Genomic DNA, 22933 nt, shown 5'->3' with positions numbered 1-22933 from the left:
TATTGAACATTAGACAGCTGGGTAGAGATCAAAGGGTATCTAGAGGTAAGTAAAAGTGATCCATTCACTCTGGATCAATGGAGTGTACCAAGGTACCGCTGGGGCATCCACGTACACCTGGCATACGCGTGTCACTGGAGGTTCTAGCCATGTCGGACTGTACTCCCCATACAGAGATGGTATCAATGCAGTCTTGGTTAGTAGATTGATTGAAGTTTTCATCTTGTTCGGAGAATATTTGGATCCCGGAGTAGATGGGAGTTGTGAAAGAATTGAAGCTGAACAGTGGAGCTGAGATGACCGAATGGATCCATCTACGGAGTACAGTACGGAGTATATTATTAGTACCTACTATTATGGCTATGGTGTTCCCCTGCTTCAGTGTCAACATGTCTTAATCATTACAATACAAAGATAAAATCCAAGAATCTTCATCTCATTGATTCTACATATATCTTAAGTAGATACTTGTAGATCTACCTTAGTATAAGTACCTACAGGTAGGCAGGCACCTGGGGAGGTACCTGGTAATTACCGTTATCTCCGGTACCACCGCCATACGCCAAGGACCACCGTTACCGCATCTCACTAATCCTGCCCCGTCTTCTCTGTCCTCCATCATAATCCTCATCTTCCTCCTTTCTTGTCTTTCTTTCTTCCCCCCATCACATCTCCGTTTATTCGGTCCTCCCCTCTCCGTCTCTCCCGTCCTCCTCCACCCCCTCGATTGACTCGGCTCAGTCTTCTCGCTTCCTCCCTTCTTCCCTCGTTCAACCCCCCCATTATTGACAGATAGCGTCCCCTCTCAACATCAACACGTCGCCGCTGTCCGCTTCCCTCCTCCCTTTCTTTGGCTATCTGAACATGCCCGTCGGTCGCTAGACTACCTGCCTTTCCGGCTGGCTGTTCCAGCTCGACTCCGGAACTCGCTTTCTCGCTTCCGATCCTCTCCATTGACCGGCCGTCGCCGTTTCTCCCCCTTCTTTTCGACGCCATCCCGGCCTCTGTCGTCCTCTTCCTACCCAAGACAGACCGCTATCAAACTCTCCGATAGGTGCCCTGGTGGTCCTTCCGGTTCGAATTCACGCCAACCGACTTTCTTTCTAATTCCGCTTCCCCATCCTCTTCCTACCTCCCACCCAGGGGTCGACACACCATGCCGTCGTTTCCCAACGACGGCCCTTATCAGACGGCCACGGCTACCCACCCTCGTTCCTTTGACTCGTCGCAAGGGAAAGCCCCCGAGAAACAACCCGTCGGGAACACGTTTCTCTGGACAAACTGGCCCAATGGAGACTCTCGTCACCTCGACACTCCCAATGACCGGCAACACCTTTCGAATGGCACGGCCCCCTCCCCAAACCCGCCCCGCTCAAGTGCCAGTTCCTACACCCGTGACGCGCCCCTATCCAAAGACGGCAGTATGCACTCCCTCGCAAATGGATCCGCTCGAGACCCTCGGGACGGTGCCCGGCTGTCGATCTCGCTCGACCGTGACTTCACCCGGAAGTCGTCCGATACAGGGGTTGGACCGGGATCGGCGACGGCCTCCGTCGTCAGTCAACAACCAAACGGAGCAGCGTTGAGTCCCGCTAAGCCAAACGGGAAGCCTACAATGAACGGCGACCATACTCGTCCGTCTGTCGATGGCCTCGTCTATTCCGATTCCATGCCCAATGTCTCTGGAGGACGTCTGTCCACCTCCCCCGATGAAAGCGGTCGTCTCTCCCCGGACCCTGGTCGCTTGTCCCCGTCTCAAAAGGCCCCACACCGATACTCATCGCCCCCCGCGCCATCTGGTATGGACGCGCAACAAGACTCTACCCTGCGGAACCGACACACGTTGCAGGTCCCGAGAAACCCTAGTGGCCGCCGGAGTAGCCGTGATCACTCCGAGGATACAGCCTACAGTAGTGGACGGCTCTCCCCCCCGGGGGGATTCCGTCGCACCTCGATGAGTCTGGTCCGCCGGGCCAGCAGGACCAATCGCTCTGACACCTTCGGGGAAGATATGAATCCCGACGAAGATGCCGCCCGATGGGCCGAGGCCATCAAGCAACGGAGAGCCTCCCGGAGGCGGCGTCGGGACGACGATGACGACGATCGGGTCATTGTGGGAACGAAGGTCGACCAGAACCACGTCAACTGGGTCACAGCGTATAATATGCTCACAGGGATCCGGTTTACCGTGTCCAGGATCAATGCGAAGATGGATCGAGAATTGACGCCGGCTGACTTTGAGGCCAAGCATAAGTTCTCCTTCGACATGTACGCTACATGCCTTCTCTTTCGCTGGAACCTACTGACTTGGATTGTGTATAGCACCGGTAACGAGTTGACCCCGTCCGCCAAATACGACTTCAAATTCAAAGACTACGCCCCTTGGGTGTTTCGACATCTGCGCGCCAAATTCCGCATCGATCCCGCCGACTACCTGATGTCTCTCACGAGTAAGTACATACTGTCGGAGCTGGGTTCCCCGGGAAAGAGTGGAAGCTTCTTCTATTTCTCGCGCGACTACAAATATATCATCAAGACGATCCACCACTCCGAACACAAACTGCTACGGAAGATACTCCCCGAGTACTACAAACACGTCGAGAAGAACCCCAACACCCTCATCTCGCAATTCTACGGCCTCCACCGCGTCAAGATGGCCTATGGTCGCAAGATCCATTTCGTCGTCATGAACAACCTCTTCCCGCCGCACCGCGACATCCACCAGACTTTTGACCTGAAGGGGTCGACCATTGGACGCGATCTGCGGGAAGAGGATCTCGAGAAGAATCCCAGGGCCACATTGAAGGATCTCAATTGGGTCCGGAGAAACCGTCAGATCCAATGCGGTCCGTCGAAGCGAGATTTCTTCCTCGCCCAGCTGGAACGCGATGTGGCGCTGCTGAAGCGGCTCAAGATCATGGATTACTCGCTGCTGGTGGGTATACATGATCTGGAACGAGGAAACGAGGAGAAGCTGCGGGACAAGACGCTCCAGGTTTTCCAACCAGGGGGCGACCGGGAAGAGGAGTCCAATCCTAATATGCTGATGCGTACGCCGTCGAAATTGGAAAACGAACGTAAGGCGCGGGAGCTGCGCATGCTCATAAAGCGAGAACGCCCGGTGCCTCTCGACAAAGCCGCCGCCAAGATGCCCGATGAGATTTTGGATGAGCGCAAATTTCATGTCTTCTATTCGGACGATGGTGGTTTCCGGGCCACCCATGAGAATGGTCATCCTGGGGAGGAGATTTATTATCTCGGAATCATTGACTGTCTCACACACGTAAGTTGCTTATACTGCAGGCGCTGCTATCATGGCTAACAATACCAGTACGGAACGGTCAAAAAGATGGAGCACTTTTTCAAGGGTCTCTCTCATGATCGAAACCAGATTTCGCCCATACCTCCCGAAAGCTATGGGGACCGATTCGTCAAGTTCATCAAGGGCATCACGATGTCCAAAGAGGAAGCGGAACGGTATCGAGAATCGCGCGCCTTGGGCCGACCGTCTGCGGAGCGCAGCCCTTCCGTTGAACGGACCATGCTGGCGGCCGAGAAGGAAGCGGCCAAGGAGCCTTCCATTACGCAGCCCCGGACGCTCTCCACGGTCCGCGACCCAACAGAGGCGCCTGGCCCCGGTCCAGCCTCCACCCTCCCCATTGTGGACGAGGCAGGGGAGGCTAGCAGCGTTGGTGGACAAAGCCAGCACAGCCGACAGGGACCACCGGTGGTCGACAAAGAGCTGCCGCCGCTTCCCAACCCCATTAATCAGGCCACTGGAAACCAGGCTTTGGCTTGAGCTCGGTGCATCGCCTGCCTGTCACCTGGTTCCATGTATAGTCGTTTCGGTCCCGCATTTCGGGAGAAGAACGGGTCACTTTTCATGATACCCTTATTCGCAGTTGATATGCTTTACTTGCTACCATAGTTTGGCGCCTTGTTCTTTTCTTGCATACACGACGCAGTCATATCGTTCTCGAGCCCCTTGCGATAGTGTTCACGGTACCACGAATGATGTGCTTTTGCCAGCCTCGCCAGCCCTCGTTTTGACAGACACTCTTGTCTACTGCCTTCTTTGTTTTATCAACATGGCAACTAATCCCGTCATGTGCCAACCATCTCTTGGAAATCGCCGATTTCCCCATCTTATTTCTTTTGTCTATTTTCTTGACTATTCCTCCATTGCCGGGGTCGTTCCCCTATACCAAGCTGTATCCCATACGCTTATTCATCTGTCTCTGTCCATACACCCGATAGGGTCGAGCCCATTCTCTGACCATGTCTCTCATTATTTCCTATTGTCTCCGTTTGTCGCGCGTATATCTACAGGCGAGAATCATTCACATCATCGTTGCGACTGTTTTGACTCTTGTATACCGGCCGGGCGAGCGAATGCGTTGTTTTGCGTTGCAAGTTGAGCGCTGTAATTGTCGTTGTTTCTTTTTGTTATGTCTGTGCTGTGTCTTTAGAAGATCATAGAAGACGGCTGCTGTTAGTACCTAGAGAATTGATACCAATGTTTCGCTATGATCCTGCGCTAGAGTGAAGGTTACGTGGGTATACAGTATAGGATATGGATAGGTAGAATCCATTGTCTATGACTTTTGAATCATTGTATGTAGCCCACCCTGCCCAGTGGGTATACCATTGCATCCATCGCGAAACAAACAAAGAGAAGAAACAGAAACCACCGAGAAACGCCAGTATGCAACATGATCAGCACCCCGAAGATAAAGTCAGCACAAAGGAAAAAGGCCCCAACGCCACCGCGTGTCCACGAATTGCAAAAGCGCGTCGAGAGAGAAATAAAAGGAAATACGAGGTAGGTAGGAGGATTGGGTATTGTGTCGCAGGTACAAGACGAGGAAGGGCGTTTATTCGGCCTTCCCCTGCGTGACCTTTGCGGCCTGGATGGCGGACATTTTCTGGGTCCAGCCCTGGGTGGGCTGGGGTTTCTTGACGGTGCGGAGGTCGTCGGTGGAGAAGCCGGAGATGCGCATGTTGTAGTTGCGTTCGAGGACGAGCTGGATGTCGCGGATCTCGAGGGTGGACGAGGGGCGCAGTTTGGCGAGACGGCAGGCGGCCGTGATGACGTCGTCGACGAAGTCGTCGGCCATTTGGAGGATGAACTATCCATTGTTAGCAGACTGACTAGGGGGAAAAGGATGAGAAGGGAAAGGAAGCGGGGGAAAGGGTACCTCTTCAGCATCCGGAGTGAGACCCTCGCCTTCGCCGCCGCCGGTGACCTGGCGGACGAGGATGTCGAGCATTTTCTTGCTGAGGACGCGCTGGCCCTCGCCTTCGAGGACGTAGCCCGGGTGTTTCTGGATGGCGGGTTGGCCCATCATGCCCATGCCGCCGTGGCTGGGCCCGCCGGAGAGGGTGGGGCGCGCAGGGGCCATGGAGACGGGCTCGGGGGGCGGCACGTTGAGGTTCTTGGGGATGGCCATGTTGAGGTTGCGGGCGGTGTTGTCGGAAGCGCGGTTCATGGGGTGGGCGTGGTTGTTGGCGCCTTGTTGTGTCATGGGTTGCGGTTGCTGTTGTTGGGGTTGTTGCGTCATGGCCGCGTTGTTGTTGACGGCGTTGTTATTGGAGTAGTTCTGCGCGGCCTGCGCCATGGCTGCCTGCTGCGACAAAGGGCGCGGCGGGCCTTGCGCAGTCGCCGACTGCGGCGTCTGCGCGGGCGTCGACCCGTCCGCGCCGGGCACCTGCGCCTGCGTGAAGGTTACTTGGCCGGCGGGGGTGCCCTGTTGCGCAGGGGTTTGCTGCGCGAGGCCCTGCGTGGCAGGAGCGGGGGTCTGGCCCTGCTGCGACGTGGAAGGCGACATGGCTGTCTGACTGGCCTGGTTGCGCGCGGCGCTCACCGCGGAGGTGATGGTATGTGGCGCGGGCGTGGATGCCTGGCCCGGGTGCATGGCCCCAGGCCCGTTGGTCGGGCTACCGGCGGTGCCTGCAGCGTTTCCGGCGGGCACGCCCTGGGCGCCGGCGGCGCGAGCCTGATGCTGCGACTTGAAGGTGTCCTGCTGGTCGCGGAACTTCTGCAGAAACTCACCACCCTCGCGGTAGATCTTCTCAGCGGCGATCTGCCGGGTCTTGAATTCCTGGAGTTCCTCCTGGGTCACCGGGTTACCGGACGACTGACGGTTGTTGAACTGCTGACGGACCTCGGCGAGACGGGCGCGGCCGACTTCCTGTTTCTGAAGCGCGATGCCGTATCGAAGCTTGGCTTCCTGCAGCCAGCCCTGGGCTTGCTCGTTGTTGATGGTGGGCGGGAGGAAGAAGTTCAACGCGTTGACTTTCTGCTGGATCTGGGGGAGGAGGCCACTGAAGGACTGCGGCGCGACGGACTGGGGGCGTGGGATGGACTGGCCCTGCTGGGCGGCGGAGGCGGCCTGGAGTTGCTGTTGCTGCTGCAGTTGGCGGTTCTGCTGAAAGGCGCGCATGCCCTTCATCAGATTCTGCGAGATGGCGGTCAGTCGGGTGTGCGCCGTCTGGTAGTCGGTACTCTGGGGGTCGCGGTTATTGAGGATTTCCCAGAAGTTGCGCACCACCTGGGTGTGCTGGGTCTTCTGCTGGTCGGTGAGATGGGGGAGCTTCTGCACCTGATCGGTCCGGATCAGGTTGGAGTGCTGAGGCACCATCGGTTGGGTCCCGGGGGCCTGTTGCTGCTGTTGCGCGGCGTCCATGTTGGTCGTAATGATGAGAGATCGGGATTGATTCGCGGGCCTATGGGGATGATGGGATGGGATGACGGAGAAAGAATGTCGGGCGAGAGCCGTGGAAGAGGGGGAACCGCAGGGAGGAAATCACGTCTCGAACAGGACTCAACCGGTAGATGAGCCTGGAGGCGGCGTATGAGCGGCGGCGATGGAGGGGTTGGAGATGAGGTTACAGGAGAGGTTGGATACCTGAATAATCGCGATAGTCTGGAGGCGGAGCGGAGTGCGGATTACCTAAGCCGATGGGAGAGCCTCAGTCTTGGCATTTATCAGTAGCTTAGTAGGTACTGTTGATATTTCTCGATATTGGAGACTAAAATGGGTAGTTGCAAGAGAGGCTAGAATTCAGAGGTATAAAAGTAAAGCTAGCTAGGTATCATGACAATCAAGTCTCATCATCATCAATGTTCCGTCATAGAAGTGAAGAACATATCGTTCTTCAAGAGTACTCCAGTCAGTCCGGCCATCATGAGGACTGTAGAGGGCTTCAACAACCTCAGGGAGGCTGAACCCGTCAGGTTTGGAGTCAAGTGGGCCGACAGGGGGATCTGTATCCCTTGTAGACCCGGAGCGCTGTGCACAGGGTCGGTCCCGCAGACGAGCCAATGCAACTGCCCAGAGACAAGTTTAGGTGATCGAAATAAGTCTCAGGGAGACCAAAGAAGACTCAAAATCATCCCATCAGCTCTCCCAAGTCTCGGTCCATCCCGCTGACGCGATTCTCCAACGTCCGCTTCTTCATCTCCAGCGCGCGGATCTCTTCCAGCTCTCGTTCAATATCTGCATCTGTCACTTCGCCGAGTTCAGACGGAACACTATTCGTCATGTCGACCTCGTCATAGTCGTCGTCGCCATAGGAATGGCTCATTCTTTCCAGTTCGGCCGTGTTTTTCGCAACCCTCTCCTCGAGTTCAAGAAGCGACTCGCTGATCATCTGATGTCGGTACCGCAGATTCGCAATCTTCTCCTGCGCACCCGCAACGGGACTAGAGAGGTCAGCACATGAAACCACATCGCAGATTCTATGCCGGCAAGAACCACGTACTATACATTGCACAAGATTTCCGCCCCCCGCAGAAGAACATCGACGTTGACCTCACTCCGAGAACCCCGCGTCGACGTCCCCGCGGACCGTTTGATTTCCTCCATCATGTCAGACCCGAGGACACGTGCGACCGCCGACTGATTTCGGTTGTTTCGCGCGGAGTAGATTCGGCTCGCCATGGATTCGCCTTCGGCTTCAGCTGGGAAGATGGTCCCCCGTCGCGTGGCTCGCCGTTGGGACGACTTGACGGACGGATCGGTCTGAAAGAGCGCGCGTTCATGAGATTCTGTGTCCCGGATCAGGGCGGTGATGTCGTGGGAGCCGAGGAGAGCATTGGTGAAGATCCGTGGTGGAGGGAACCTAGCGGTGTTAGTTGAGGTGTGAAAGGGGGGTTTGTCAGACATACGAAAGATCGGCGATGACATTGGAGGAGAGCTGGATCTGCTCAAGGTGGCTTTCTAGTAAGGACATGGTGATGGGAGGTTGAGAGTGTTTGTTGTCTGAAGTTGTGTTGAGTCTCGTTGAATGAAGGTAAACATGCCAAGAGTGGTGCCTGAGGCAGAAACAGCACAGCAACACGCCGTATTTCACTACATCTCAATATGATGTGGTTATGGGAAATTCTTTATATTGTAATATATAGTTTTCAAGATTCTAGCTAATACCCTAATACAAAAGAGATAGATAATACGATCAGAGGGAATGGTCAGCTGCAGAATGCAACCGAAGCTGAGCTCCTGACTAAGCGCGGTCATTCTCTCTCCGACGTCCACCTTGACATCACATCACCACCTCATCAACCTCTTCTCCCAACGCCCCTACTCTCCCCCATCGTCCATCATCGTCTCTTCCCCCTCCCATTCTTCCCTTTCGTCTCCCAACTCCCCCTTTGTATTGCTCCCCGGCTTCATTCTGTTGTCGTGGGTGTTCTTCCCGACCTTCCCCCCCTTCCTCTGCTTCCGGTAGCCGCAGTCCTGATTACCCATCGGAGCTCCCAGCTGCCCAACGTCCTGAAAAGATGCCGGCTGAGAGACGATCTCTGAGATCCAACAACAAGTCAGATACCTCGTCGTCCGCTAACGGGGACAAAAACCGTTCCAACTCCCAGAACTCTAGCTCCAACCCCAAGGACAAGGCTGCTCCCACCACCCGAGCTGCCAGCAGGGCCAAAAACACGAGAGCTGCCTCATCGAACAACAACGCAAACGCCGACATGGGTGAGCAGCGCGACCAGCCCCAGGCGAATGGCTCCAAGCCCACTGAGAATGGCGTGAATGGCTCGGAGGATGTGGAAATGAGAGAGGATTCGGCAGGTGCGCCTACATCCTCATATTCCGCCAGCAAGGATCGCAAAGGTGACGAGAAGATGACTGTTGTAGTGCCCCCTGCCAAGGGTTCGAGGTTATCCGCCGACAAAGGTCAGGATCAGGAAGGCGATGTCGCCATGGAGGGTGCCGAGGGCGATGAGAAGGAGCCAGAGGTTGACCCCAAGGTCAAGGCTGTCCAAGGTGAGTAGCCCCTAAACAACTGGAGACCAAATACGTGGCCGGGATCTAATCATCCATGTCATTTCGATACATCTAGACATCAAGACCAACTTCACCCTCCTCGAGCGCGCCGTCGCCCATTTCGATCCCAGATTCACCCTCCGTGTCTTGCGGTCGATATCCTCCATGCGCAAACACATCACCGCTGATGTGTTGGCCGAAGTCATCACGGACGCCTACCCTTCATCCAACCCCACCGCCTCCTTCCTCCTGGAGACGATCGACCAGCCGGGTGCCTTTGAGCGCACCGCCAAGATGGACGTGGAGTCGGAGAAGACGAAGTCGACCCCCAAGGAGATTCTCCCGGAAATCGATACTTATCTGTCCATCCTTGTCCAGATCTATCTTTACGACAAGAAGGAGATTCAGAAGGGTGCTCAGTTCTCCACGAACCTGATCGAGCGTCTGCGGACATTGAACCGCCGGACTCTCGATTCGCTCGCGGCCCGTGTGTACTTCTACTACTCTCTCTTCTTTGAGCAGATCGCTCCTCTACCTCCCTCCCCGGCGGCCGCCGTCACTACCATCCGTCAGCCGCTTCTTGCTGCGTTGCGGACGGCAGTGCTGCGCAAGGATGTGGACACCCAGGCCACGGTCATGACGCTCTTGCTGCGGAATTATCTCTCGACGTCTCACATTTCGCAGGCCGACCTGCTGATCTCTCACAACCGCTTCCCTCCCTCCGCTTCCAACAACCAGATTGCCCGCTACCTGTACTACCTGGGTCGTATTCGTGCCATCCAGTTGCAGTACACCGATGCGCATGGTCATCTGATCGGTGCGACCCGGAAATCGCCCTCCAGCCACAGCGCTCGCGGTTTCTACCAGGCGTCCCACAAGCTACTGGTCGTGGTGGAGCTGTTGATGGGTGATATTCCCGATCGCGCCATTTTCCGTCAGCCGGCTCTGGAACGCGCCATGCACCCGTATTTCTTGCTTGTCCAGGCGGTGAGTGTGGGTGACCTGGATGGGTTCCTGAACATCGTGAACACACACAGCGCCACCTTCCGAAAGGATGGCACATACACTCTTATTCTTCGCCTCCGGCAAAACGTCATCAAGACGGGCATTCGCATGATGTCTCTGTCCTATTCTCGGATTTCCCTCCGGGACATCTGCCTCCGTCTCCGACTGGACAGTGAAGAGTCGGCGGAATATATTGTGGCCAAGGCTATTCGTGACGGTGTGATCGAAGCCACCTTGGACCACGAGCACGGTTTCATGAAGAGCAAGGAAGTGGGTGATATCTACGCCACCCGGGAACCTGGCGAGGTCTTCCACGAGCGCATCCGGGCTTGTCTGGCTCTCCACGACGAGAGTGTCAAGGTCAGTTTCAATCATTTGTATGACTGTCTATGTTACTTCAGTCACTAACGTTATTACAGGCTATGCGCTTCCCTATGAACCAGCACCGTCTCGAGCTGAAGAGTGCCCAGGAGGCTCGTGAGCGCGAGCGCGAGCTGGCCAAGGAGATCCAGGAAGGAGACATGGACGACGAAGATGCTGGTGGCGATTTCGATGCGATCTAGTGGAGTCATGCAGACTGTCTTCAACCATACAGCAAGCCTATTCTTTAATCCTGCTGTACCCTCGCACGGAATGAATCGGATGTTGGGGAGCCTTTCAACTTTTGTGTTCTTATCTTTGCAACTTCTTTGGGTGTGTGGGAGGAATATGCAGGATTGAGCTGCCGGCGTGATCTTCATGTTTCCGATCATTTCTCCTGGTCATTTCTTTGCCTGTCGGGGGCCTGGTCTTGTAGATGCGGCTGCCCAACTCGTCTGTCGTCTTGTTGTCGTGGGCTTGTGCCATCTGGGTCTCATTGTAATTCATCATATTCTAGACAAGAGATTTCGTTGACTGAGTTGGTTGTATACGCCACACATCCTTAAGTCCGGTTCTATGGGGAGGATGATAGTATAGAGGAAGATGATGATACCATATCCCTGATCTGTCCAGGCTTGTCCATACAAAGCATGCGGATTGACGAATAGTTCCTACGGGCTCTACGATGGACACTTAACGCTTCATACAATTGCCCATTCTAAGCATCCCCAGAAATCCTCGCCATCTCCTCGGCAGCCTCCCTTGCGATATTCTTGGTCCTCCTGTCCAACGCCGTGACAGACGCCACCCACTCGAATCTCTGCCTCCAGAACTCCCAGCGCTCTTTCGACCAACCTGGCGGTCCATCCCACAACTCCTCCCGCTCCAAATCCATAGGACCAGCCATTTCGTACAACGCGCGACCCTGGATCTTGATCCACTGCGCCACGGCCGGAATAGTCCCATTCAAGTGGCGAATATCGCAGAGCCTCTCCAACTCCCTATCGCGGTACTCCTCATATTCATCGCCCATGTCTTCCTCTGCCTCCTCGATCTCCGGAAAGTGATATTCCTCCCACGGCGCCGTCTCCAGCGCGTTCTGGAGCAAGCGGCCAGCGTGCTGGAGGAGACTCTCCGTCCGCACGCCCCTTGCGGCGAGCTTGGCCATGAACGTGTTCATGTTGAACCAGGCCTGGCGCTTTTTGGCCAGGTCGGGTTCGCTGCGGGGAGGATCCTGGTCTAGCGGTGTGAGCGGAGGCCACAGGACAGAATAGAATAGGAGGAGGGACTTACAGAACAGCCAGAACTCGTTGCAGTATTCTCTGAAATAGGGAAGCTCGTGCATCGCCCCGTTCCCATCCGGGAGCTGTTGGAGCGCCACGAGAAAGTCGACTAGACGATCATTCATCTCGGGGAACTGCTCGATCGCCTCGCCAAAGGGGATCCAGAGGGTCATGTTGGAAACGGGAAGGTCGGGAGAGTCTGGGATGCTAGATGCCACGGCGAGTCGGGCCGCTTCGACGAGTGACACGGACGGCTCTGTGAGCAGCTTGCGGAAGGCGAGGATCACGTCTGGTTCGGGGGGATACTCTCTTTGCGCCAGGGAAGCGAGGAAGGCTTCATAGCGCTCCAGGTTCGGGGCGGAGGGGTCTCTCGTGCTGTCTGCACAAATTGAGGAGCAGGAGTCGGAAGCACTGTGGTAAATCATATTGACCTGTTCGGTTATCTGCAGTGGTATCATGCTGGCTCTGGCATGGGAGCTTTATCTTGGACAGAGAGAGCTCAGACAGACAGAGAGTGAATGGGTAAGGAAGGCTATCCGGCCCGTATCAAAATAGGAGGTTCTTTGTTATCTGGGCCTGCAGACAAGGGTCAGAAGGGTACGTGCGTATGAAGACAAAGGAAAGAAAATATGTTCGCATGGTGTCATCCTGGTCTCATGTAATATCCAGTTTGCAAGGCATTTCTACTACCTAGACGTAGTACTTGATGACTTCCGATGTTTATTGTGCTCGGCGTATCGCATGGTTACGGCTATCAGCGTATACCTCGACCAGGTAGTAGACAGGACATACCCATTCACTACTATAGGTGAAGATGGCCATCACTCTTTCATGCTAAAGACTACGTACTGGCAAGTAGCACAGCACTGGTCTAGTAGTTCTTCCATTCAGAGTCCCGCCACCACAATCATTTCAGCGCTGGCTGCAGCCAACATCCATGTCAGTAGAACATATGAGGAATTCCGCCGTTGCACAAATTGCGAATAAGCCTAGTTTCATTATCATGGTCAGCCGAGTACGACGCAATCCTCGACGGTGGATGTAGGTCAGACCTATAAAGCACAGTCTAAATCCTCCAAAATAATGTACTCAACCAACCTAAGCCAACAATCAAAGAATAAAACATATCTCTGCTACCTTACCTTGCCCACTGAATTATGCACTCGCTGCGCTGTCTCGTCCTGACGCTTGCCGTCTTCCTAGCAGGACCAGCATGCCATCTTTTCGCCTTCGCACAAGCCGACGACGTTAATGCCGAAGACATCAACATCACTGCCCCCGTCCCTTCCGACCTGGAGCCCCAGGACCCGCCATCCTGGAATGTCCTAGACATACACGCCAAAAGCCTGGAGGTTAAAGTGAAACAGAACCCGACCAAAGAACTGACCTGCCCGAAGACGGACAACGGCCGGAACCGCCAATACGCAGCACACAAGTATACGGTGAACCAGATCCAGGCGGCTTTCCGAGCCGGTATCAATCTCCAAAGCAAAGGCAAACAGACAGGAGATAGTGAGTGACCTGGTCCTGGAATAGCAGTTTAACTGCTGATCCCCTTCCCAGATCATTACCCGCATAACTTTCGCAATGGAGACAGGCTAGCGCTCGGTGCCTGTGGGAATACAAGGACGAAGTCAGAGTTCCCAATCCAGATAGACGGAAAGACGTACAGCGGAGGAAAGGTTGATGCTGTGCCTGACCGGGTTATCTACGAGTATAAGGAAAGCAAGAAGACGCTTGAGGTGTGGTTTTGCGGTATCGTGCGGCATGGCACAGGGAACAACTTTCTCAACTGCCCTTGATATGTGGCAGTTGCTTGGAGTCACGTATGGAAGACTGCAAATTGCTCCTTGCATAGACTACTCTCAAGACAAACTTGATTTGGCTTTGCATACTGCTAGGAGGCATCAGAGTTGGTAGACTTATTGCTACCCGCCTAGGAGTCATTGTATACATTCATCATACGCACATCATTCGTATATTCCTAATGCTCAACTCCAATCCGCAGACCACCATTGAAATCCCTAAAATCCCCCCTCAAGACCCCAATCCCATCGCGCCTGACCTCCTCCACCAAATCCTTAACCTTCGGCGCGATGCTCTCCGGCGCAAAGCCAAAGTGCTCATACACCTCCTTGGAGGGCAGACTCTTTCCAAAGCTATTCATCGACACCGACGCATCAGCATAGCGCTCCCACCCGTTAGCCGGGTACGCCTCAATCACAACGGTGGGCTTTCCATCCCCGGGCCTCAGCACCGACAGCTTATACTCGCGCGACTGCAGCTCAAAGAGCCTCGTGCACGGGAACGAAACCACGCGCGCTCGAATCCCATACTCCGCCCATAGCAACTCGCGCGTCTGCATCGCAAAGACCATCTCCGACCCCACCCCGATCAGGGTCACGTCAAACTCGCCACCCTCAGCCTCCGCAAAGACGTACGCGCCTTTCAGTGCGCCCTCGCGCGACGAGTGCTGCGGGTACTGCGGCAGGCTCTGGCGCGAGAGCGAGATGACCGTGGGCGTGTGCGAGGCGCGCAGGGCGGCGGTGTAGGCGGCGGCGACTTCTTCGGCGTCGCAGGGGCGGATGTAGAGGAGGTTGGGCATGGCGCGGTAGAGCGCGGCGACGGCGACGGGCTGGTGCGTGGGGCCGTTCTCGCCGACGCCGATGCTGTCGTGCGTGGCGATGTGGATCTGCTGTAGGCCCTGCAGCGCGGCCATGCGCACCGCGGCCGCGGCGTACAGGTGGAAGACGAAGTAGGTGCTTGTCAGCGGGATGAAGGTGCCTTTGTTGAAGGCGGCGAGCCCGTTGGAGATGGCGCACATGGCGTGCTCGCGGATGCCGTAGTGGATGTAGCGGCCGCTGTAGGTGCCGTTGAGGCCGCAGGCGGTTTGGAGGGAGGGCTGGTTGGTGTTAGGGGCTTGGGTTGGGGTATGGGAGTTTGGATGTGCACTCACGGATTGGAAGTCGACCTTGTTCTTGTAGGCGATGTTGCACGAGGGTGTGAGGTCTGCAGTGCCGACGAGGAATGAGTTGATGCGCTCGCCAAGGGCGTTGGTGATGACGCCGGCGGACTTGCGCGTCGCCGTCGACGCAGTCGGCTGCTCTTCCTTGCGAGGAATGCATTTCGTCCAGTCTGAAGTCATCTTGCCCGCGACGCGGAGGGCGAATTCAGCCGCCAGGTCGGGGTATTCCTCGTGATACTTTACCAGGGCCGCTTGCCAGCCCACCTCGAGGGCCTCACCCCGGCTGGGAATGTCATGGAAAAAGTCGTAGACGTCCTGGGGGATGTGAAAGTGCTCGTCTGGGTTGAGACCGTACGACCGCTTGATCCTGGCCACTTCGTCGACTCCAAGAGCAGCGCCGTGCACGTCGGCGGTGCCGGCCTTTGCAGCTCCAAAGCCAATCGTGGTGCGGATGTTGAGGAAGGTGGGCTTGTCGCTCGATCGAGCGGCGATAAGGGCGTTGGCGATGGCTGCGGTGCGTTAGCAGGTGTCGTGAACAGCTAGAGGCTTGACCTACCGGCAACGTCCGAGTCTCCGTTGTGCACGTCTACCACGTTGAACCCGGTAGCCCGCATCTTGGTGTTGATATCCTCGGTGTTGGCAACGTCTGCAGTGCCGTCACACGTAACGCAGTTGTTGTCGAAGATAACGCAGAGATTGTTGAGCTTCCAGTGGCCGGCGAGGGAGAGCGCCTCAAGCCCGACTCCCTCCTGAAGGCATGCATCGCCGACCATGCACCATGTCATGTTGTTCACCACCTCATGGCCGGGCTTGTTGTATGTTGCGGCTAGGTTTTTCGTGGCCACGGCAAGACCAACCGCATTGGCGAGGCCCTGGCCGAGGGGACCAGTGGTGACCTCCACGCCTTCGTGTTCAATTTCGGGGTGCCCCGGGCAAACGGAGTCGAGCCTCGATGAGTGGTAGGACTTGAGCTGGTCGAGAGTCATGCTTTTGACGCCGACAAGGTGCATGAAGAGGTACTGCCACAAGCAGGCGTGGCCTGACGATTCCAGCTAAGCGACAGTCGGATCACTCGGGATACAGAGACGTACCATTCGAGAGAACGAAGCGGTCCCGGTTGAAGTAGTTGCAGTTTGTAGGAGAGTATTTCATGACATACTTGTACAGGGCAATGCCGATGGCAGCCATACCCATGGGAGATCTGAGTCTAGTCAGCGATACGCTGGGAGTAGGCAATAGCTAAGAGTGAGGAGTTTACCCAGCATGGCCTTCGCCATATTGCTGTGCGAGATCAGCGATAAAGGCTCGAAAGACGTTCATCACTCGCTGATGCTTCTCTGGGCTTTCGTATTTGAGCGAAGCCCCGTTGCCGATTGCCTTGACCGGCAGGGTTGCGGCGGGTTTCTCGAGGAGTTCCAACGGTTCCAGTGAGGGTGCCATGCTGTATGAAAGTAGGTAATTGTGATTGCTCGAGAAGGCGAGCGTGCTGCCAATTCTTATATTCACGACATCATTCCATTCATGTCCATGTGGCGCGAGAATCAACGCATTGCGCCAACAGATCGAGACGAAGCCATGAATGAATCAAGTCATTGGGAGAAATCCATCTGTAGAGGCGAGATTGCGAAACTGCTGTTCTCGTAGCATGGACTGGACATACTTGTTGGGGCCCCTCGCTTCGGGGCCAGCGGGCTCGCTTCGAGCACCACCGGCGACCTTCCTGTCCTCACCACAGGTCGGCCATTCTTGCAATAGAGGGGATATTCTTGATGGTGACATTTCTAACACCCAGCCGTGGCCAACACGATGCGTCCAAGTGTAGACAGCCAAAATTCCATCTAGTATGACATGAAACCCACGTTAGTTCCTAGGGAATCGTCAAGCCCTAATCTAACATTCCGCAGATCGCAACGCCACAGCGGGGTAATCAATGCCGAGCATCGTACATATTTAACAGCTTCTGGCGCCCTCGAGACGAACCCCCAATGGGACCCTCAATGGACAGCAGAAGAACAACCACCGAGGCCGTCGCCACGGGGCCCAAACGCCGCCGCATCAGACCATCTCGGGCCCGCGGGTTGAGAACTCGGACAGGATGGTGAGTGCATTCCAGTTCGCCCCTAAGCGAACAACCTCGCTTACATGCACGATAGCCTTACCTGCAGGGAGAGACGCGTGAAATGCGACGACGGGAAGCCTACATGTCTGCGGTGCTCCAAGGCTGATCGCGTCTGTCGGTATGCCCAGGGTGCTGACCAGCACCCTGCCACCGGAGCTGGAACGGCGCCAGCGGATTTGACGGTGAACAGGGCCGTGACACTGCAGAGTCCCCAGGAGCAGCAGCAGCAGCAGCAGGTTGCCACGGCGCCGTACTTCCAGGCCCAGAATGACCATCTCAACCAAGCCAATGATCAGGCCTTCGCGACTTCTCCACTGTCACTGAGCCAGATCTCCCTGCTCAACATCTCCCCCCTAGAGTGGTACGATCTGCTGGCCCGGGATGCCATCAGCAACATCCAACGGCTAAACGAGTCAACCGGCGACCCACGCTGGAAACATCCCGAGATTGCTCTCTCTCGTAGACAGTCACCAGCGCCAGAATGTCCCGAGGCTCCTGTCGAGCAGCAGCAGCAGCACGCTTTGGAACAAGACACCGGGACCGAGCCCCCTCTATCAGATTACCACCAGCTCCACGAGCCATGGAACACAACAAGTAGAATCGAACTATCAGAAACCGACCTCCCCTTCTTTCAATACTACATCGAGGTCGTCGGGCCCATCCTCGACCTGTTCGATCCCGCGCGGCACTTCAGCAACGTCGTCCCCCATCTAGCCCTCCGAAACACAGGCCTTTTGAAGGCGATCCTCGCAGCCGGCGCAAAGCACATGTCTCTCGGCCTCCTGCACGCGCCAGAAGAGCTCCCAGGCGGCCCTGCCCTGCCGCCCGAACCAGACCCGACCACCGCACCAAGTCACATGGCAACCCAGTACTACTACGAAACGCTACAATACCTCTCGCAGACCCTCCTCTACCCCTCGTACGCCGACTCGCGCGAGATCCTCGCAACCGCCACCATGATCAGCACGTACGAGATGTTCGACGCCGCCAGCGCCTGCACCACCAGCGGCGACTGGGAGAAGCACCTGCGCGGCTCGTTCTGGATCCAGCGCTCGCAGGACAACGACGGCGAGTCGACGGACGGGCTGCGCCGCGCGGTCTGGTGGGCATGGCTGCGGCAGGACATCTGGGCGGCGTTTCGCGCGCGCCGGTCCACGCTGACCTTCTGGCGTGCGCGAAAGCCCCTTGAGGAGCTCGACGCGGACGAGCTCGCTACTCGCATCGTCTACATCTGCGGGAAGTGTGTTGCGTATGCGGCGGCGGCGGCGGAGATGTCGCCTGCTCAGGATCCGCGGCCACGGATCGAGGCCGGGGATAGGTTGCTCCAGGCCCTGGATGAGTGGTACAGGGTGCTCCCTGCGTCGTATCAGCCTGTTGCTGTGGCTGGGCGGCTCCGGGATGATGCCGTGTTTCCGCCGGTGTGGATTCATCCGCCGAGCCATGCGGGAGCCATGCAGATGTACCATTTCGCGAGGGCGACGGTCCTGCTGAACCAGCCTACTATGGGGGGTCTGAATGCCTACTGTCTCCGCGACAGGCTGCTGAGTGAGAGTGTGCGCGTGGTCTGTGGAATTGCGAATGCGTGTCAGGAGCATGAGTCTGCCATGGCTTTTGTGAATGTACAGGCGTTGTTTGGAGGTGAGTCCGGATCTTCTTGCTGTCTAAACTGACGCTCGGCTGACGGGACCAGTTGGCCAGTTTGTTCGCTCGCCCGAGATGCGCAGCGAGTTACTCCGTATCCTGGAGAAGATGCTGCGGATCAGCAGATTCCCGGCTACAGGGCTTGTCGCTGAGCTTAAGAAGGTGTGGCAGGAGTTGGAGCCGTAGTGTAAGCAACGAAGTCATCCGCTAGTTCCATATGAGAGGCTATGTCATGAGCTCATTTAACGGCATGCACAAGAACAAACTCAAGTATATACACGTACATGAAATGAATACCCCGACATGCACCCCTACCACGCCCCCACAACCCCAGCAACCGGAATATCAATCCCAGTCGTGTACGAAGCACTATCCGAGAGCAGATACACATACGCACCACCCAGCTCCTTGGGATCCGCCAGCCTCGGCATGCCCCCATAGTATTGCATCTTGAGCTCCCAGTCCGGCGCCTGATCCACAAAGTACGTCATGGCCGTCTTAACAAATCCAGGCGAGACAGAATTAACACGGATACCATGCTTCGCCCACTCCATCGCCAGCGTATGCGTCATATTCCGCACAGCGGCCTTGGTCGCGCCGTAGGGAGCCGAGGGCGCCGCACGGTTGGGCCTGTAGGAAGTCATCGACGCCGTAAAGACGATGGAGCCCCTGATGCCCCGCTCAATGAAGCGGCGGGCCACTGTCGTCGCGCAGAAGTACGCGCCAAACACGTTGAGGTTGAACAGCTGGTCCAGTTGGGCGCGGCTGAAGTCCAGCGCCGGCTGGTGCTTGGTCATGCCGGCGTTGGCGATGAAGCCGTGGATGGCGCCGCGCGCGGCGATGACGGCGTCGATGGCTGAGGTGACGCTTTCTTCGGAGGTCACGTCGCAGCGGATGTAGGAGAGGCGCGTCGGGTGGGCTTTTTGCACGGCGGCAAACTCCTCGCCTGGTGAGAAGACGTCGAGGCTGAAGACGGCCGTCGCCTCGTTGGCGAGGCAGACCTCTGCGAGGGCGAGGCCGATGCCTCGGTTGGCGCCGGTGATAGCGATGACTTTGTCCTTTAGGGTGATTCTCCAGTCGTGGGCTGGGCCTGGCTGGGTGTTTAGAAAGGGGGGTGTTGCGGTGGTGCCGTTGCTGTTGACAGCAGGGATTGTCGTGGAGTCGAGCATACTTGGAGGCATGGTTGAGATGTGTTAGCGGATTGAATTACAGACAATCCCTCAGGCTCGGCGCCTTTTAAGTCTATGCTTTGAGTCGCTTCAGACAATGGAGATGTCCAACTTGTCGAGGGCACCAGGGCCTTGAAGCGATCCGCTGTCAGGTGGCCTCGCATCGAGACCACGCTGGTCATTGATGAGCATGATCGACGCCGGAGGATCAGCAAAACAAGAAAGTGAAACTATGCTTCTATAGTACTGGCGCTCCGAACCACTCGCTTTCATCTCGCCTCGACCATGTCTGCGCTTCATGGTCAGGTTGACCGGAGTCGGACAGAAGCCCAAGTCGCGCGGGCTTTGCACTACTACCGGGTGGTAAGTCAGCATTTGTCTCTACCTCGGAGTATAGGCCGCTTTGGGCTTCTTACATTGCACTAGGTTCATCTGTAAGCGCCACCATGTCAAGTGCGACAAGATATGTGCCGTTCCATGCATAGATACGGCGGGAGATACATATCTGACTCGACCAGGCTCGTCTTCGATGCGGCCTGTGCAAAGGGCGGCGCTCTTATATCTCAGCTCCTGATTATTCGCCATGTACTCTACCATCGCATGCCGTGGTGTCGCATGGTCGTAACGTTGCTGCACGGCCAGGCGCATCCGAGTCGACCGACGCCATCTTCCCTTTGAAAGGCTTCGTTTCTGTTCAGCTGTCTTGTGAAATTTGTCGCCTTGCTATCTGTAGCATTGTATACACTTCTGCTTGACCACATAACACTACAGATTATACCTCGTTCAACAACTCATTTCTCACTGGATGACGCCAGACCGCAGCCGCCGACGGTACCAAACATGCAACAACAAAAAGACAACCACGCCCACTGCGAGCATCGCAGATATAACCGAAAATCCCATAATATACTTGGGGCTATCATCTTCCGGAAACAGGTACTGTATCTGGGTCAGCCTGGCCGCCAAACAGCTAAAATTGGGGAATACGTACCGACCCGTAGATCTGTGCCAAATTACCCAGCGCATTCACCATAGCCAACGCAACACCGCGAGCTTGCGGATGCATCCCGGCAAAGGCAGACGAGGCGTAGGCCAGGGTACCGCCGTTGGTGGACCAAAGGCCGGCCGCCATGACGACCAGGAGAGCATATCGAGCAGTGAAGTTATACACAGCACAGACGATGATGGAGCAGATAAGGGAAAGAGTCAGCCAGCCGGCAATGATCAGGCCACGCCATGCCGAGACTTTGTCGCCGTAGTAGGACGTGATACCGGTGGCGACAAATGCCACGCCGTAGATTGGGACTGTCAACAAGTTGACCTTCTTGGTGGAAGCGTTGCCGAAAAGTCCTTCTACCAGGGTAGGGTAGAAGTACGTCAGGGTACTTGAGCCGACGATGACCTAGAAAATATCATAATCAGTCGGGCTGTAGATGCGAGTCAAAACGGACTGACGAACCATATACCCGACAACGAATGCCCAAGTGCGCCATTCGCGGCAGGCCACCTTACAAGCACCCAGGTTGCTCAGATGCTCGCTGTCCTCGGTCACTGCAGTAACATTTTCCCTGGCTAAACGGGCCACGGCGATCTGCTTCTCTCGCTCAGAGAGACGTCGCGACGTCGCAGGAAAATCCGGAAGCACAAAAAGGGCAATGATAGCGAAACCGACGGTAGCAGCGCCTTCGATAATAAACAGCCACCGCCAGCCACGGATACCGTGGACGCCCTCTAGGCCATCAACAATCCCGGCAGCAATCAGGCCGCCAAAGGCCCCTGACAGCACGGCCGCCGAGATAAACACGCCAAACCGCTTCGACTGTTCGGTTTGTTTATACCATGATGACAGGAGCAGGAGAACGCCGGGAGCAAAGCCGGCTTCGACGCATCCCAGGATAACTCGAAGAACGACCAGGTGGGTGAAGTGGTTGATGACCGCCATCACGCACGTCAAGACGCCCCAGAGGATCATGATTGACGGGAGGAAGATCGAGGGGCGAGATTTGCCCAGGGCAAGGCTTGAGAAACGGGAGTTAGTGACTGATTGAGGCTGGGGCTGTACTGGCGGCGGATTGTCATACTTGCTGGGCACCTCGAACACCACGTATCCGACAAAGAAGACCACCAGGGCAATCGAGTATTGGTTGGACGTCAAGTTGAGATCTACCTCCATGCCAGAGATCTTTGCATTGCCGATGCTGTGCACCCATTTAGCCCTGTGACATGCAGTCTTTAGATTCGACATGGACTTACTTGGTTCTGTCAAGATAAGAGAGCAGGTACATCACCCAGATGGTGGGCAGGAGCGTGAGGTCAATTTTCCTTACCAACGCCTTTTCCTCCTCGAGGGAGAACGAGACTTCCTCGGTGCCATTCACATTCTCAATCTCATGAGAGGAGACACCCTTTACCTGGTCCTCAACGTCGGCGGGATCCATGATGGTGTGGGAGAGCTTGAAGATAACAGAAGGAGAACGATAAAACAATCTCATGTCCCATACGGAGTCTCAACCGGATATACAAGGCCAAGGATTCTGGACTATGTGCACCCCGGATTTACTCCTGACTATATCCACCCCGACGGCTCTTCAGCGTCACTTCCCGCTCTCCACAGTCTAAGCATCTAGCGCGGACATCGCATCGAGGGCCATGTGGAGTCCGTGATGGTCTGACATGGCAGACTTGACGAAGCCTCCAGAAGAGTCAGGATAGCTTTTTCCTAGAAATTAAAGAGAAAATTCTTATGAGAATATAGAAGCTGAAGGCGAGAAAACATTCGTCTAAGGTGCATAATGTCGTAGCCTCAGGCTGCTGGTTGTCTCTTTAGGCCTAGCGCCTGCCTGCCTACCATAATATCTAGAGCCAGAGGTCTTCAGGACCTCACCCACAATCATCCCATCAGTCCTCCTTGACCACTTCCCTTGACATGTAATGATGCTGCACTGCCCTATGGGAGTCATTGGGATAATACAATTTTACTTTGCAGAGATTATTATAGAGTAAGACTTGGGCCTACTTGCTACTTAAACAGCTAGGGGGAGGTGCAATATAAGGGTTTCGGTGAAGTTTACTATTTTGCAATCCGGGGGATACTGCTTCGAGTCTCCTTTATTGAATGG

At 55.8% G+C, this 22933-nt stretch overlaps 9 protein-coding genes across 9 annotated transcripts; 4 read left to right on the top strand and 5 right to left on the bottom strand.

Moving 5' to 3' along the window:
- Positions 1–1156: 1156 nt before the first annotated feature.
- Positions 1157–3799, top strand: ATEG_08862 (1-phosphatidylinositol-4-phosphate 5-kinase; the record flags this gene model as incomplete). The annotated part of the gene is made up of 2 exons (XM_001217447.1): positions 1157–3283; positions 3332–3799. The coding sequence occupies 2 exons, from the start codon at positions 1157–1159 to the stop codon at positions 3797–3799; spliced, it is 2595 nt and encodes an 864-aa protein (XP_001217448.1).
- A 1075-nt stretch (positions 3800–4874) lies between these two features.
- Positions 4875–6686, bottom strand: ATEG_08861 (putative transcription initiation factor TFIID subunit 12; the record flags this gene model as incomplete). The annotated part of the gene is made up of 3 exons (XM_001217446.1): positions 4875–5129; positions 5199–6137; positions 6165–6686. 3 exons carry the CDS (start codon positions 6684–6686, stop codon positions 4875–4877), a joined length of 1716 nt encoding a protein of 571 aa, XP_001217447.1.
- Positions 6687–7392: 706 nt separating this feature from the next.
- On the bottom strand, positions 7393–8235 carry ATEG_08860 (uncharacterized protein; the record flags this gene model as incomplete). The annotated part of the gene is made up of 3 exons (XM_001217445.1): positions 7393–7705; positions 7765–8124; positions 8171–8235. 3 exons carry the CDS (start codon positions 8233–8235, stop codon positions 7393–7395), a joined length of 738 nt encoding a protein of 245 aa, XP_001217446.1.
- A 547-nt stretch (positions 8236–8782) lies between these two features.
- ATEG_08859 (proteasome regulatory particle lid subunit RPN3) lies at positions 8783–10840 on the top strand (the record flags this gene model as incomplete). The annotated part of the gene is made up of 3 exons (XM_001217444.1): positions 8783–9272; positions 9349–10637; positions 10697–10840. The coding sequence occupies 3 exons, from the start codon at positions 8783–8785 to the stop codon at positions 10838–10840; spliced, it is 1923 nt and encodes a 640-aa protein (XP_001217445.1).
- Positions 10841–11355: 515 nt separating this feature from the next.
- On the bottom strand, positions 11356–12345 carry ATEG_08858 (DUF3632 domain-containing protein; the record flags this gene model as incomplete). Its single annotated transcript, XM_001217443.1, has 2 exons — positions 11356–11876; positions 11931–12345. 2 exons carry the CDS (start codon positions 12343–12345, stop codon positions 11356–11358), a joined length of 936 nt encoding a protein of 311 aa, XP_001217444.1.
- Positions 12346–13077: 732 nt separating this feature from the next.
- ATEG_08857 (uncharacterized protein) lies at positions 13078–13722 on the top strand (the record flags this gene model as incomplete). Its single annotated transcript, XM_001217442.1, has 2 exons — positions 13078–13432; positions 13484–13722. The coding sequence occupies 2 exons, from the start codon at positions 13078–13080 to the stop codon at positions 13720–13722; spliced, it is 594 nt and encodes a 197-aa protein (XP_001217443.1).
- Positions 13723–13904: 182 nt separating this feature from the next.
- On the bottom strand, positions 13905–16325 carry ATEG_08856 (dihydroxyacetone synthase; the record flags this gene model as incomplete). Its single annotated transcript, XM_001217441.1, has 4 exons — positions 13905–15394; positions 15442–15924; positions 15977–16086; positions 16144–16325. The coding sequence occupies 4 exons, from the start codon at positions 16323–16325 to the stop codon at positions 13905–13907; spliced, it is 2265 nt and encodes a 754-aa protein (XP_001217442.1).
- Positions 16326–16882: 557 nt separating this feature from the next.
- On the top strand, positions 16883–18831 carry ATEG_08855 (Zn(II)2Cys6 transcription factor; the record flags this gene model as incomplete). Its single annotated transcript, XM_001217440.1, has 3 exons — positions 16883–16983; positions 17039–18642; positions 18695–18831. 3 exons carry the CDS (start codon positions 16883–16885, stop codon positions 18829–18831), a joined length of 1842 nt encoding a protein of 613 aa, XP_001217441.1.
- Positions 18832–20612: 1781 nt separating this feature from the next.
- On the bottom strand, positions 20613–22252 carry ATEG_08854 (uncharacterized protein; the record flags this gene model as incomplete). The annotated part of the gene is made up of 4 exons (XM_001217439.1): positions 20613–20753; positions 20806–21216; positions 21274–22030; positions 22068–22252. 4 exons carry the CDS (start codon positions 22250–22252, stop codon positions 20613–20615), a joined length of 1494 nt encoding a protein of 497 aa, XP_001217440.1.
- Positions 22253–22933: the final 681 nt, after the last annotated feature.

The sequence above is a fragment of the Aspergillus terreus genome, genomic scaffold, assembly GCF_000149615.1.
Source record: "Aspergillus terreus NIH2624 scaffold_13 genomic scaffold, whole genome shotgun sequence".
In the NCBI taxonomy this organism is placed as follows: domain Eukaryota; kingdom Fungi; phylum Ascomycota; class Eurotiomycetes; order Eurotiales; family Aspergillaceae; genus Aspergillus; species Aspergillus terreus.
The sequence above is the reverse complement of the archived record's forward strand: the minus strand, read 5'-3'. Positions and strand labels throughout refer to the sequence as shown.